This window comes from Callithrix jacchus, chromosome 6 (genome assembly GCF_049354715.1).
Source record: "Callithrix jacchus isolate 240 chromosome 6, calJac240_pri, whole genome shotgun sequence".
NCBI classification, from domain to species: Eukaryota; Metazoa; Chordata; class Mammalia; order Primates; family Cebidae; genus Callithrix; species Callithrix jacchus.
Genome location: NC_133507.1, coordinates 67749889 through 67766357, shown reverse-complemented (window position 1 = coordinate 67766357; position 16469 = coordinate 67749889). Strand labels below are relative to the sequence as shown.

General features: G+C 35.0%; 1 protein-coding gene across 32 annotated transcripts in view; it reads left to right on the top strand.

The window, feature by feature from the left end:
* The window catches only part of SLC4A10 (solute carrier family 4 member 10), a 422038-nt gene that overhangs the window by 366784 nt on the left and 38785 nt on the right, over window positions 1–16469 (top strand). For all 32 annotated transcript variants that reach the window (XM_078327546.1, XM_078327550.1, XM_035304692.3 and 29 more), the window contains one exon: window positions 12875–12980. In XM_078327546.1, coding sequence (XP_078183672.1) covers window positions 12875–12980 — 106 coding nt within the window. The remainder of the gene's footprint in view (window positions 1–12874; window positions 12981–16469) is intronic.

Below are 16469 nucleotides of genomic sequence, written 5' to 3'. Positions count from 1 at the left end.
TACATATTTGTTACCTAAGTATAATTTGGGATACTATATAAATCTTTCTTTCAGACTGTGGGTTAATTCTGTACCCTGTCATCTCCTAAGCTATCTGGTCATTCTTGGAATAATAAATATATATCCCTCTTGGAACCAAGATCTATAGTTTCACAATATTCATAGCCATCTAGTTCTGCTACAGGGTAAATTTAGACTGGAAATAAGACAATATTAAGTATGAGAACCTTCCTTTGTTTAACCTACCTCCGAAAGGCTCCGTTTGTAAAGAATACAGACCAGAAATCACATGCCCTTACGGGATTCTTTACATGGGAAAAGCCTATTCTTAACTTTAGTTTCTTCATTTTTTAAACAGAACAAAAATCTCTCTCCTGTCACTCATAAGAGTGATTTGCAGATTTAATGAAATTATATCAAAGTAGTTTATAATCCATAAAACACAAAGTCATATGATTGTTACTTTGTAATGAACATCAATGAAACTCTAGGAATAGTACTAAGAACTTTATATACCATTAGATATAGAATGGTATCTCTTTTAATCTCAACAAATCTTGCCCAGTTGTTATACTTAATGAATAAATTATATTAATTTATAGTATAATTATATTAATTAGTTATATAATGAATTCATAGAAGCTCAAGAGTTAGGTGATTTGCTAAGATCAGTAGCTAGAAAGGGGCAGAATCAGCATTCAACTCAATATCACCTCCAAATTGAAGTAACCCAAGTATTACTGAACATTACTAATTATAGAAGTAATACTTTTCCTTTCTACTCAGAGCTAACACAAAAGCATTATCTAATGTCATGAAATGGTAGGTGGGATTAAAAATGGTAGGTAAGACTAAGAAAGGAGGGAAATCAATGAATAGCCTGCCCTTCCAGCAAAGTTGACAAAGAAAATTCTCTGATAAAATCTAATCTTCATCTTATTCTGCCACATATTTTTGTTTTGTTTTGTTTTTTAAGATGAGTCTTGCTCTATCACCCAGGCTAGAGTGCAGTGGCACAATCTTGGCTTACTGCAACCTCTGCTTCCCAGATTCGAGTGATTCTCCTGCCTCAGCCTCCTGAGTAGCTGAGATTACAGGCATGCGCCACCAAGCCTGGCTAATTTTTGTATTTTTTGTGGAGATGAGGTTTCATCATACTACGTAGGCTGGTCTACACATGTGTTTAATCAAAACCCCTGTGTGCTCAGTATCCTGAGATGAATCGTTGCTGATAGGCTCTTGTTACAGCCATTGGCTTTAGCCACTGTCCTGGCCTGGACATCACTCTGTGCATGTCAAAGATGGGATTCTGGCCTAGCTTCTTTCAGAGACTTTCTACCACAGAATGACCAAAGGTGATGTTGGGGAAAAAAAAATACCTATACGTTTCATCCAGGTGCAAATAATCAGCTCCAGCGTCTGGAGTAATTTGGTACCTAAATTGACCAGGTTGCTGTTGAGGATGAATGGGCCAGTCTTACAGCTGAACACCATGATGCTGGTTCCCAGGAGCCAAGTTACCTAAAGAGTTCTCTGGTGGGTTGAAAGCATTGCCCCAGTCCATCATTTTTTATTTATTTTAAAAATGTGTTAATACTTTTTAAATCTTTCAGCAGTGACTAATTTTATTTTAAATAAAGATTGTTTTTACCCAGGGTAAATCAGAGTAAAGGCATAAGATGGAGCTTTAAAAAATTTAATTTAGAATCGTTATGTCTTCAGTTTACTAATCTACTATTCAAATGAGTAGAACTTAGAATTTGCTCTGGTTTTGTTACTTGGGTAGGTAAGATAACTTAGAAGAGCTGACAGTGATTTTGCTAAAATATAAAAATGGGATAGTTTTGAATCCCTGTTGATGTGACACTTGGCATTAATATAAAGGAGATCAAAGGACTAATGTGTTTGTTCTCAACCTATCTTCAAATAAAATTGTTTTATGAATGTTATAAAAGTATGCGTATGTACACTTTATGTACACACATATGCATTTGACGTATATATCCACTATAATGCTATTCTCTCTTATTATGATATTCTTGCAGGAAATTTGCCATATTTTCCCTATTTTGCATTTTAGATTCCTTTTTATCATTAATAAATATACTAGAATTTCAGAGTATGAAAATGTTTTCCCATCAAACTGCTATGGTATTGGGACTTTTTTCTGAGACAAGGTAACAGAGAAATCAATTTGGGAGAATCTTCCCATTAAGGGAACATACTACTCCTTACTAGTGAACTGGCTTACAGACTGAGACTGGCAGGTTCAGATATGTATGAACAGAACAGTAGCAAGACATTTGCAGACCTATGATCCTTGCTTTTTCATCTAATGCTTTTTACCTAACACTAGCACTACTGTAAAACTGAAGCAAGAGATTCAGAAAAATACATTGCAGACCCAATTGACACTTTCAGGGAGGCTATCATGGGTATAATCTCTAAACTCCATTTGGAGCAAGATCCAAGATCAATGTGGATACATTAGGTTCTACCTTTTAAAATAAGCACTCATCTCATTTCAGACTATGGACATGCTACTGAGCTTTACTATTCTTAGCTTTTGTCTAGTACTTGGGCATCTTCATTAAGTATGAAAGGTTATTTCTATTAGGACTTGCTTCTGAGTCCCAAACCAGAAATCAGGAACATGCAACTCTTATATGGATGATGACATGTATTAGGCATCTGTGGTGGTTCTAGAACTTAGGACTCATCTTATCTTCCTCCTAACTTCCTTTTGGTAACTGCAAGGTATAGAATCTTTCTACCACAATTCTTTACTACTGTAGAGAGTTTGGTCCACTGACTCTTTTCAAAAGACCTCTCCGTGGTTCAAGTAATTTTCTTTAATGCCATTCATTGAGAATTGCAGCTACAGTTGCTCTAGATGTGTGTAGGTCTGATCTTTTCTCCCCCTACTCCTTGAGCCCCTGGTAACCACCATTCTACTCTCTATTTCCATGAGTTCAATCTTTTCGGATTCCACATATAAATAAGATCACAAGGTATTTGTCTTTCTGTTCCTGGCTTATTCCGCTTAACATAATGTCCTTGAAATTCATCCAAATTGTCAAAATGAGAGAATTGTGTTCTTTTTTAAGTCCAAAAAGTATTCCATTATGTATATATGCCATTTATCTCTTTCTTTCTTCATTTTTCCTCCCTCCCTCCCTGCCTCCCTCCCTGCCTCCCTCCCTCCCTCCCTGCCTCCCTCCCTGCCTCCCTCCCTCCCTCCCTGCCTCCCTCCCTGCCTCCCTCCCTCCCTCCCTGCCTCCCTCCCTGCCTCCCTCCCTCCCTCCCTCCCTCCCTCCCTCCCTTCCTTCCTTCCTTCCTTCCTTCCTTCCTTCCTTCCTTCCTTCCTTCCTTCCTTCCTTCCTTCCTTCCTTCCTTCCTTCCTTTCTTTCTTTTAGAGATATGTTCTCACTCTGTCACCCAGTGAGTGCAGTGGCACAACAGTGATGCAATTATAACTCACTGCAGCCTGGAAATCCTGGGCTCAAGCAGTCCTTCTGCCTCAGCCTCTTGAGTAGCTGGGACAACAAGCACATGCCACCTCATCTGCCTAATTTTTAAAATTTGTTATAGAGACAGCATTCTTGCTATGTTGCCCAGGTTGTTCTCAAAGGTCTGACCTCAAGCATTTCTTCTGCCTTGGCCTCCCAAAATGCTGGGATTACAGGCATGTACCACCACACCCAGCTCTAGTGCCATGTTTGATTTATCCATTCGTCCATGGGTGGGCACTTAGGTTGATGCCATATCTTGGCTACTGTGAATGATGCTACAATGAACATGAGAATGTAGACATCTCTTCCATTTACTGATTTAATTACCTTTGGGTATATACCCCGTAGTGAAATTGATGGATCTTATGGTTGGTCTATTTTAATTTTCAAAGAAACTTCATACTGTTTACCTTATGGCTATAATAATTTATATTCCCATCAACAATGTGAAAAGTTTTCCTTTCTCTACCTCCTCTCCAACACTTGTCTTTCATCTTAAAAAAATTAATTTTTAAGTTTGTGTGTTCTTAGTGTGTATACATATGGGGTACATGAGATTATTTTGATACAGGCATATGATGTGTAATGATCAAATCAGAGTAAATGAGGTATTCATTACCTCAAGTGTTTATCCCTAAAATCAATTTTGCTCTTTTAATTATTTCAAAATGTGCAATCAATTATTGTTGACTGTAGTCAACCTGCTGTACTATCAAATACTAGATCTTATTCATTCTATCTAACTGTATTTTTTGTACCCATTAGCCATCGCTACTCCACTACCCACCCCTCATTACCCTTCCCAGCCGCTGATAACCATCATTATATTCTCTATCTCCATGAGGTCAATCACTTTTATTTTTATCTCCCACAAATAAGTGAAAACATGCAAGGTTTGTCTTTCAGTGCCTGGCTTATATCACTTAACTTAATGACCTTCATTTCTATTCATGTTGCTGCAAATGACAGGACCTCATTCTTTTATGGCTAAATAGTATTTTATCATGTATATGTACTGTATTTTTCTTATTCATTCATCTGCTGGTAAATACTTAGGTTGCTTCAAAATCTTGCCTATTGTGAGTAGTTTTCATCTTTATGATAATAACCATTCTTACAGGTCTTAGGTGATATTTCTGTGGTTTTAATTTTCATTTCTCTGATGATTAGTGATTTGAGCATTTTTTCATATACGATTACCTATTTGTATGTCTTCTTTTGAGAATGTCTATTCAGACACTTTGCCCATTTTTTAACCTTGTGTTTTCTTTTTCTTACAGTTGTGTTGAGTTCCTTGTATATTTTGTTGTTGGGGTTTTTGTTTGTTTGTTTGTTTGTTTGTTTGTTTTTATTTATTTATTTATTTTGAGATGGAGTTTTACTCTTGTTAACCAGTCTGGAGTGCAATGGCGCGATCTTGGCTCACTGCAACCTCCGCCTCCTGGGTTCAGGCAATTCTCCTGCCTCAGCCTCCTGAGTAGCTGGGATTACAGGCACGTGCCACCATGCCCAGCTAATTTTTTGTATTTTTAGTAGAGACGGGGTTTCACCATGTTGACTGGGATGGTCTTGATCTCTTGACCATGTGATCCACCCGCCTCACCCTCCCAAAGTGCTGGGATTACAGGTGTGAGCCACCATGCCCGGCCCATGTTCCTTGTATATTTTGAACACTAACCTCTTATCAGGTTTATGGTTTGTAAATATTTTATTTCATTCCCTAGGTTTTGTATTCACTCGGTTAATTATTTTCTTGGCTGTGTACCTTTTTAGTTTGATGTAATCTCACTTATCTATTTTTGCTTTCATTGTCTGTGATTTTGGGTTAAATAAAAAAAATATTGCAGATAAATGGGCAATGTGTTCTTCTAGTAGTTTAAGGTATTTAGTCCATTTTTACTATGGTGTGAGATATGGGCCTAATTTCATTCTTCCACATGTGTATATCCAGTTGTCTCAACACCATTTGTTGATGATACTGTCCTTTCCCCATTGTGTACTCTTCGGCATCTTTGTTGAAAATCATTTGTCCTTAAATACATAGGGTTATTTCTGGGTTGTCCATTCTGTTCCACTGGTCTCTGTGTCTATTTTTACGCTAGTACCTTGCTGCCTTGTTTACTATAGCTTTGTAGTATATTTTGAAGTTCGATATTGCGATGCCTCCAGTTTTGTTCTTTTTGCTCAAGATTTCTTTGACTATTTAGAGTTTTTTTGTAGTTATATAAAGTTTAGGATTGCTTTTTTCTATTTTTATAAAAAATGTCATTGAAATTTTGACAGGGATTATACTGAATCTGTTGATAGCTTTGGTTAGTATGGACATTTTAAATATCAGTTCTTCCAATCCATACACACAGAATACTTTTCCTTTTATTTGTGTCCTCTATAATTATTTCATCAAGGTTTTATATTTTCAGTGTACAGGTCTTTCACATCCTTAGGATTAAATTTATTCCTAAGTATTTAAAATTTTTTTGGTAACTATTGCAAATAGGATTGTTTTCTTGATTTTCTTTTTCAGATATTTTGTTGTTCGGGTATTAAAATGCTGCTGATTCTCATGTATTGATTTTATATTCTTCAACTTTAGTGAATTTGTTAGTTTTAAAATTTTTTTGTTGGAGTCTTTAGGGTTTTCTACACATAGGATTATGTCATCTGCAAATAGGGATAATTTTCTTTCTTTCTTTCTCCTTCCTTCCTTCCTTCCTTCCTTCCTTCCTTCCTTCCTTCCTTCCTTCCTTCCTTCCTTCCTTTCTTTCTTTCTTTTTCTTTCTTTCTTTCTTTCTTTCCAGTTTGGATGCCTTTTATTTATTTCTTTTGCCTAATCCCTATGACTAGAGCTTCCAGTACGATGTTGACTAAAAGTGGCAAGAGTAGACATTCTTGTCTTATTCCTAATCTTAGAGGAAAACTTTTAAACTTTCCACCATTGACTATGATGTTAGCTGTCGGTTTATGACATGTGTCTTCATTGCGTTGGAGTACATTTTCTTATACGTTTAATGTTTGAGAGTTACTATCATGAAACAATATTGAATTTTGTCAAATGCTTTTTCTATGTCTGTAGAGATGATCGTATGTTTTTCGTTCTTTATTCTGTTAATGTAGAGTATCACATTTATAGATTTGTAAATGTTGAATCATCCTTACATTTCTGGGATAAATCTCACTTGATCATGATGAGGTATTATTTTACTGTGTTGTTGCATTTGATTCGCTGGTATTTTTTGAAGATTTTTGCATTTATGTTCATCAAGGATATTGGCCTATAATTTTTTCTTGTAGTATTCTTGTCTGGCTTTGGTATCATTGTAATGCTTTCCTCATAAAATGAGTTTGGATATACTTTCTTTTCTTCAATTTTTGGGAGAGTTTCAAAAGAACTGGTATTAGTTCTTTATTAAATGGTTGATGATTTCAGCACTGAAACCATCAGGTCATGGGCTTTTCTTTTTGGGAGAGTCTTTTGGTAATTGATTCAATCTCCTTACTTATTATTGGTCTGTTCATATCTACTATTTCTTTCTGATTCAACCTTAGTAGGTTATATGTGTCTAGGAATTTATTTTTTTCTGGGTTATTCGATATGTTGAATTATAATTGTTTATAGTGGTCTTTTATAATCATTTGCATTTCTGTAGTGTGTTTCAATGTTCCTCTTTCATTTCTGATTTTATTTATTTGAATCTTCTCTCCTTTATTCTTGGTCTAGCTCAAGATTTGTTGATTTTGTTATTATTTCAAAACACCACTTTTTAGTTGAGCTGTTCATTATTAGATAGAATACAACGTTTTAGAAATTTCAACAATAGATCATTGAGCTGTTCTATTGTTTTTCTACTTTGTATTTCACTTATTTCTGCTCTGATTATTACTTTCCTCCTTTCAGTAACTTTATGCTTACTTTGTTCTGATTTTGTATATCTTGAGATCCAGTGTTATAGGTTGTTTGAGATCTTTCTTGAGCTCTTTCTCCCTTTTTGATGTGTTTACTGCCATGAACTTTCTTCTTAGAACTCTTTTTGCTGCAGTCCACAAAAGTATTTTTTTTTTGGCATGTTGTGTTTCCATTTTCATTTGTGTCAATACATTTTAAAATTTCTCTTTTAAATTCTTCATTGACTCACTGGTTGTTAAGGAGTATGTTGTTTAATTTCCATATATTTCTGCATTTTCCAAAATTCTTCCTGTTATTGATTTCTAGTCTCACACTATTGTGTTAAAAAAAGATACTCGGTATGACTTATAGTATCATTTCAGTTCATGATCTGGACTTTAAATTACAGCAGCAAAATCAATGTTAATCACAAATCAAAGACTATTTCATATTATTATTTTAATATTCAATATATTTACTAGGACCCGAACACTCAGTCTGCACAGTCTGGGCCCTGCCTGTCTCAGATCAACACCCCATCTCTTCCTCCACCCCTTCTGTTCAACCAAACTGACAGTTTGCTCTCTTAGTTCCCCACTCCCACTGACCTGTCCACACAATGTCTTACTAAATTCTGTTCCTCTTTTAGACTCAGTTTTCTTTGGACACCCAGACTCAAGGTGTGGACCCCTATTTGTTTATCTTTTTAGCATCCCAGACTTCTTTATAGTACATTTTACAGATTTATTCAAATAATTGTGTAATTGGCTACTTAATATTTCTCTCCTGCATTTAAAGGAAGCCCTGAGATTATATCTAGCTCATCCAACACTACACTTAGCATGGTGTCTTGCATGTTAATTATTAATTTTTTATTGAGTTATTTAAGCACTGTGCATTATACCTAGATGCCTATGCTTTCAATAGGTCCTTTTACTGTGTTACCAAACATGTGGAATAAAACTTACTGTGATCTAGATTCCCCTGAAAGCGTAGCCTAAGGTGGAGGCTTACTTGAAGGTTACTCTGTCTTAAGAAGGTGAAGTGAAGGACAAGGAGTTGTTCTCCATACCCCATCCAAATTCATATGTTGAAGCCCTGCTGATTAAAGAAGAAAAAACAAGCTTTTAAAAAATCAGGCCAGGTATAGTGACTCATGCCTGTAATCCCAGGACTTTGGAAGGCTGAGGCAGGCAGATTGCTTGAGGCCAGGAGCTGGAGACAAGATGGCAACATGGTGAAACTTCATCTCTACTAAAAATACAAAAATTATCCAAGCCTGGGGTCAGTCATCTGCGGTCTCAGCTACTTGAGAGGCTCAGGCACGAGAATTGCTTGAACCTGAGAGGCAGAGGTTACAGTGAACTGAGATCACACCACTGCATTCCAGTCTGGGCAACAGAGAGAGACACTGTCTTTCCAAATTAATTAATTAATCAAAGAAGGAAAAGTTACCTTTATTTGGAAGTCAAAGGACTATGGATCAGGCCTATTGCCTGCAATCAGTTCTGTCAGACTGCTCCAATGCAACAATTGAGTTCATAGTTTATATACAAATGATGAAGATTCATTATGTGCAAAATCACATCAGAGTGTGTATATGAGAGTAGATTATTGTAGATTACTATTATCGATAATAATAATCTATAATAATCTATATCAATATCAATAATAATCTATAAGCTATAACATGTTAAGTTGCTTTCTGCTGTTGAAAATAATCCAAACATCTAGACATATAATTCGAATTGAGGAGGGTATAATATGTACAAGAGAAATATCCAGCTGGTTTCCCCATGATTGCAAACCTTTCAGGGTTTTAGAAGAGAAAAAAAAAGAGATAAAGCAAATATAAGATACATTTTGAGATAATTTGTACACTCTGAAATGAGAAAGCAAACTTAGGGCTGCCACAAAAAGAACTATTTTTTTTTTCAAGTACATTTTATTGTCATTAAAATAGTCCATACACATCCTGGGGAAAAAAACAGAAATCATACAGGAATATTATGAATCAAAGCACCAGTTCACTTAAAGGCAACATTTTAAACAAAATTTTCAAAATCATTTTTGGTGATCCACCTAAATCTCTAAATAACATGCTTGTATTTTTATTTATTGTTTTACCAATGTTAAATGTGACTAATTTACTTTCTTCTCTTATAAATATGAATTTAGCTAATTTTCTATACCCATCCCCAACCTTCCTCCTTACTCTACCTCCCTTTCCAATATGATAATATAGAGGTTCCATTATCCCTGTAACCTCTATAGCTATAAATAAATAGCCACAAATAACATATGTAAATTTCCATTTCTGATTGTATCAACCATTGATAACGCTCTTTACATTCTACCTTGTAAGAGGAGGTGAATAATTCTCACCTTTCCTCCAAACTCTCTGTTCCTCCTTCTACCTCCCTACCCCTGACTCTATTGTAACAGCTATTAACACATATAATTTTATAACCAGGGTAAGTGTTAAGGAGTTTGCCTAAAGGTTGATTTTAAAACATAAAAAAATAAAATGTAAACATCTTTATGTAGTTATAACTATGTAAATATTATTTACTGTAGAACCAAGTAATGTGCAATGCTTCCTTCTCCATGGCTCCAGTGTCATGACTTCTACAGCACTTTAAAAATAATGTTATGAGTATATACTTCCAGAATGGTGGTATAAAAAGTTCTGCAGACCTTCTCCCCAGTGAAACAACTGTACTGGTAAAAGTTATTTTAAAAGGCAATCTTGAAAAGTCTCTGGAAATTTTCTTAAGTGTATACAGCAAATGAAGAAACATTTATTCCAAAAAATGTACTAAATCTTAATAAGAATAATGAGTCTGAGGTACTTGAGTCACAACCCACTTCCCTTCCTCTCCTCCCAGCTCAGCCTGACAGAAGCTTAACTCTGGGCAAGTATGGCCAAGAACACAGGGCTTCCCTCCCTCAGCTTCTAGTTGAGGCCAACTGCATGTACATTCCCAAGAGGAGAAGGCTGGCAGTGTTTCTTGTCTCCTTTCACCCTTCGCCTCCAGAAGCTACATTCTTGCTAGATGAATGCAAGAGACTGGGGTTCCTGTCTCTCACGCAGCTACTACCCATAGGGTGGAGGTTCAACCTCAGGCCTAGAACACTGAGAATACTATGGGTTCCCAATTATTAATGAGACCCTGATTATTGCCCACGCTCAGCTTCCTGCTCCTAAAGCAGAGGAGTCACTTAGAGAGAAACACAATGCTATCCTCATCCCTAGCTCTGAAGCCATGCCGCAGAGATTTTCCCCAGTGGGAGCACTGAAGCTCTTCACAAAGGAACTGACTTTATTTGAATCAGAGTAAAGGGAAGTTCAAGATGAAGATATTATCCAAAATAATTTCAGTTCTGGTGGAAAGCAATTAAGAGGAGGTTGGTAGCTTCATGCAAGAGACACTTTAAACCAGACCAGCTAGTGTATAAGAGAGAATCAGGAAAATAGAGAGCTAAGAAGAGTCCTCTTAGGCCAGAACAAACCTCAAGCATTGACCACACCAGGCAGGGCACCGTGGCTTAGACCTGTAATCCCAGCACTTTGAGAGGCTGAGGTGGGAGGATTACTTGATCACAGGAGTTTGAGATTAGGCTGGGCAACCTAACAAGACCCTGTCTCTATGTTAAAAACGAAAGACTTACAGCAAAAAGGCTGGACTTTAATTGGAGCAGACCCCCAGAGCAACTTATGTCTCAGGATATTGTAAAAAACAACAAAACCATCTAGAATAGAGTAGCTGGATATATATGATAAGCCTTAGAGTAACCACTAAGAAAATAACGCAAAAAATATTTAGTGAAGGAAAGAATACAACAATGTTCTTAACATCACAATGAAATGAGTTATCCTTTTCAACATTTCACCAGAGGCTCAAAATCATTCCACATTTAAAATTTTTTTCTCTTTGGAATGTTGACTGAAAAGGCATCAAAATCTATAAATTTACAGGGGAGGGCTTTATTTCTAAAAGGGGGTATCACAACCTGCAAGTGGGAAATGGAGCCTCTGGTTAAAGCTGAAAAGCAGGTGCTTTGAAGGAGGAAAAATGAGACAGGAATTCCTACTGAATGGGTTGGCTTAGCATGCATATTTAACAGGCTATAGGAGGATCTATGAGTATTCATGAAGGGGCACACATGTTATAAGCTAACATGTCTGTTATATATGTCCCATGTTCACTTTGGGGTGGGAACTAAATATACTAAATTTAGGCTCTATATGTCAAAAGGTGAAGAAGAGGACTTGAAGGCACTCAGCATGCAGCCTTTGTAAACTGGCCTGAACCACTTCATGTTCAATGGTCTCTTATCAGGAGGGAATATTAGTTAGCTGCTGTGTCAAACTACAGAAAGCAAGGGGCAGTGTAACATGGTTGGTTGAAATCAGCCATGGATCAAGTCTTTCAAAAGAGCTGGTTTCTGTTTAAACCTTAGGAATGAAAGCTTACTGGTGGTTAGCACCGTAGCGGGTGTAAGAGGGTGTGGCTGATCTACTGTTCGGATATGAACAGTAGCTCAGGTTTTAAGGTTTCTCTGGGGTCTCCAACTGAGTCCCCCTGGAGAATCCTCCAATTTCCATAGTGAGAGCAAGAACCGTAACTATCTGTACTGCCCAACTCATTTTTTTTTTTTTTTTAGAATAATAGACAACAATTCTTTAAAGAATGAGTAACTGGTGGTGAAGTAAAACAGACAAAGTTCCTGATGTAGAAGACAGAAGAGGGACCGTTGCTTAGGCAGAGAAGTTTATCAAGTAGAAACTATAAGATACTTTTCTATAGTAATAATCTTAGGAATGGCAATTCAGTTCGATAGTTCAATTAATATCACTAAAAGAGCCATCCAATGAACTTTCAAGTTATGTGGCGTATGTGGGTTAATCTGGGAGACCTGCCAACGTTTATGAAATGCCTCTATACCAAAATGATTTCTGAAGGGCAAATAGCAAGTTTATGAATGAATTTTTGGAAAACAAACTGTAACTTGAGGTTAACTTGTATGGCCATTAATTTGTAGGTATCTTTGTCTGTATCTTCCTCTCATTGAATATCCTTGGGTGCCTAGAGTTCTGCCTTCAACTGGCTTTAATTTTGAATTATATGCTAGTTATAAATGATCTTCAGAATAAAAATTAAACACCCCCTTTAATTCTAACTGATATGATTTTGCAATATTAACTAAAATAGTAACAATGGATTTGGATATTTATCATTTTACTATTTGACTTGTAATTTAGGGCCAAATGGGTGTCATAAGGAACTCTCATCCCAGGAAACACTATGGAGTAGTCTAGTATCCTAGCAGTCTATCTTTCTTGATTTTTGAAAATAGTCTATTGTAGAGTAATTTAGGATAATCTAACTACTTGTCTGTCCAATAGAGGAATGTTGTGACTCGGTAGTCACAAAATGCTACTTATTTCACAGAAGACACTATTTTGCCTTTTCAGGTGTAACTGTGTGGAACCACATAATCCCAGCAATGATACATTGAAGGAATGGAGGGAATCCAATATTTCTGCCTCTGACATAATTTGGGAGAACCTAACTGTGTCTGTAAGTAAAATATTGAAAAATAAATCATATCTAAGAGCTTTTGTTGACATTTTGACTCAATTCTTGCCATTAAAGTAAAATTTTTTGAAAGCATAATATTATAAAACGGATAGTGTGTTTTAATTTTAATGTCATCACTTCAGATACTCATCAGTAAACAGGTCTTTCATTATTAAGGTTGTTCTGATAGAAGACCAGAATTGCTCAAAAAGCTCACTTATACAGAATTATGTGACTGAGATGGACTGAAAACCCATTAAATATGAGTTGTGTTGACCTCAATGAAACCATATGGTGAACTAAGTCTGCCTTCTGTGTAAAGAACTCAGAATGCTCTTATTTTACTCTGTAATGCTGTTCCAGCTGTTCTGGATCTGCTGGGGGGAAGGGGATGTTTCTAATATTCTAGTGTCAATACTAAAATCTTTGGAAGGAAAAAGCATCACTTTCTTCACAAAATTCAGGCACCTCCTTCAACAAGATCTTTCTTTTTTCTATTTTATTCTTATCTCCCACTGAAGAAAGGGGATGGCAACGTATTTTTCACCTGTAACAGTTAAATCCTGTACCATTGTGTTATTTTCTTTTGCTTTTCTATGCTTAGTGATTTCTTTTTTCTTATAGCTGCATTTCTCAATTTTTCTGAATCTATAATTATGACTATGCCTCTTTTCCTATCTATATTTGCATTCTTTTCTTCTGGTCCAATAATATCTTGTAATCTGAAAATGTGTTCTGCTTTTAGTAAATATTAAAATCTGAGTAGCCCTTCTTTCTTTTCTGTTCTTCCCAGTTATAAACATTACAGTTTCAAAGCTTCTGCCACTTTACCTACCCATATAAGCTCAAATTTTATTATGACTATCAGCACAAAACTATATGGTTCTAGCTCTTTTGAGCAAACACATACTATTTTAGTAAATGGTCCAGTTAATGGAATATAGAAATCTTTTTTGTTGTACAGATTTTATAAAACTCTAAATACGATTCTTGTAAAGAGCATATGATCTATTGCCCGTTTTCTCAGTTTTCTCTATTGAACATGTTCTTTCAAAATTGAAATCAAATTGCTTACTCTTTGTTTAAAATTCCATCTTGATCTATATTTCACTGCCTCTATTCTTACCCAAGCTGTGTTCTGTAGAATAAGCCTTCAGTTACTCTTGTTGTTTTCTTTTGTTATTGTTTATTCTGTTCCATCTATTTTCCTCTAGAAAAATAACATTGCCAGTCCGCTTCTACTGAAAGAGCTATTTAAATTGAACAATAAAAAAATTGATGAGCTGATCAAGAAAACACACTAAAGTTATTTAGAATTTAGGCATGGGGTCATGATTAATCAATTAAGTAGTGGGTCTTCTGTCTACGTTTTTTTGTTTTTTTTTTTTTTGGTAAACTATATTATGTTTACAGAGCCTTGTCGTCCTGTTCAATATGAAAACCCAAGTGATCCCATCTCTAAGTTATATAACATGATAATTTACTCTATATGTGTTTTGTATTATGTGAATAATTTAATACTAAATAATAATATTCATTCTTTGTATTAACAAATCCTGAATTTTGAGAGTTCTAAGAAGCACATACAGCACAGTTATCAGGCTAGCTGTGAGTTAGTTTTAAAGTCAAGCAGAATAGTGAAAAATGTTTCACAATTAAAGCAAATACAGCATTGTGGGGTTGTTGGATTTTTTTTGTTTTTGACTTTTTAAAAAGTTTTGTACTAGGTGTTAACATTTGGGCAAAATTTGCATATTGTTTTTCATTAGTTAAAAGCAATTTTTGCAATGGATAATTGCTAATCTTGACCAGAAACAGCCTTTACCACCAGAGGGAATACTATATAATGAAAACAATCTTGTAATTTTTAAGTCAAATAAAAAGACCATTAAAATTTTTGTCTAATTGTTATGCTGAATTTTTTCCTCAATATACTCATACTGTCATCAAGAGTATTTTATAAATAAAGCACTGAACTAGTGGCTATTATAAATAAAATGTTAAAATAGTGATATAACATTTAATTTACATATTATTTATTTGGCAGGTCCTGTAATGTTTCATTGAGTTGTTACATATCTCATGAATTATAATTTATACCTTGCCAACTCAGCAAGGGCAAAGAACTTTAGCTTTCTTTGATTCTCCCAAACTGCTATATGCATAGTAAGTGTTAAACATTTGATAAATACTTAATGTCTGTTTTGAAACACAGTTTAATCATACTATTTAATACAAGTATTTATGGCAAGCTAGAGTACTTAAGTTTCTATTTATATATATACATATAATAAATAAATAAATATTATTTATATATATGCATATATATATATATATTTATCAGTATCCCCAAAATCAGCCTTTATAAGAAATCCTTAGGCAAAATTTAAAATATTCACAAGCAGTTTACCAGCATTTGGTGTTTCATAGGGGCAGGACGCTAATGCCAACTTAATTTCTTATTTTATCAAACTTAATTTTTGACAACTTATAGAATTGCTGAAACTTAGAATGTGTTTGAAGAGCAATTAGTAGAAATCAGTTTGTCAACAAGCATTTTTTGAGTACCCATTGGAACTGAAACCATATGTTAGACTCAAAAGAAGAGAGCAGGATTTGGATTTGGTTTTCACTTCTAAATTTCAGTACTTATTCTGTGTGTATGTGTGCATGTATGTATGTGTGCATGTGTGTGTGTACCTCTGTGTGTGTGTTGGGTATAAAATTAGTATGAACCTGAAAATAAATGTTGAATTTAGCAAGTCACAATTTTTCTTTTTTAAAATTAGCATTTTGTTTCTTCCCAAAGAGACAGTAAATAACATTTTCAAATATGCTTTGAATTAATGTAACTAGGCAGGCCATTCACAACTCATTATAGAGTGTAAGACAGCTAAGGGATCCTTTATATGGCATCTATGTTCTTAAGAATTGAGAACAAGATCCCTCCAAATGACTTTATACCTGCAGAAATGACAAAAAAATGTTCACAAATTTATAGATAATGTGTTATCGTGGAACTTTTAGTTCCTTTTTCTATGTAGTCGTTTTGCTACCCATTATATTGCTTAATAATTGCTCTGCTAGCATTTCTGGACAGGTGCAGAAGAGGATGAAAAACACAAGGATTCATTTTTTCCACCTTATCTATTTTTACAGCATTTAGAAAGAGGGAAAATTTAAACTTTAATTATTAAAGGCCTGGAGGATTTTTCTGTGGTTTTTCAATTAGCCAAGTTACTGTACTTTGTATTAGCTTAACATGAATAATTGGAATTTAACTTTGCCTATCAAGGAGGATGTTTGCAATTAGATTAGAACAGGGGACAGATTCTTTAAGACAATAATAAGATATATTAACTATGTTTCTAAAGACTCTCAGACTTAGAGTAGCTAGCAACTCCAAGTAGATTTTACTAGTTGTTTGTTTTCAGATGACAGTGTAGCTATTTGTAATTAATCTACAGTCTTTGAAAAGTATTTACTTTT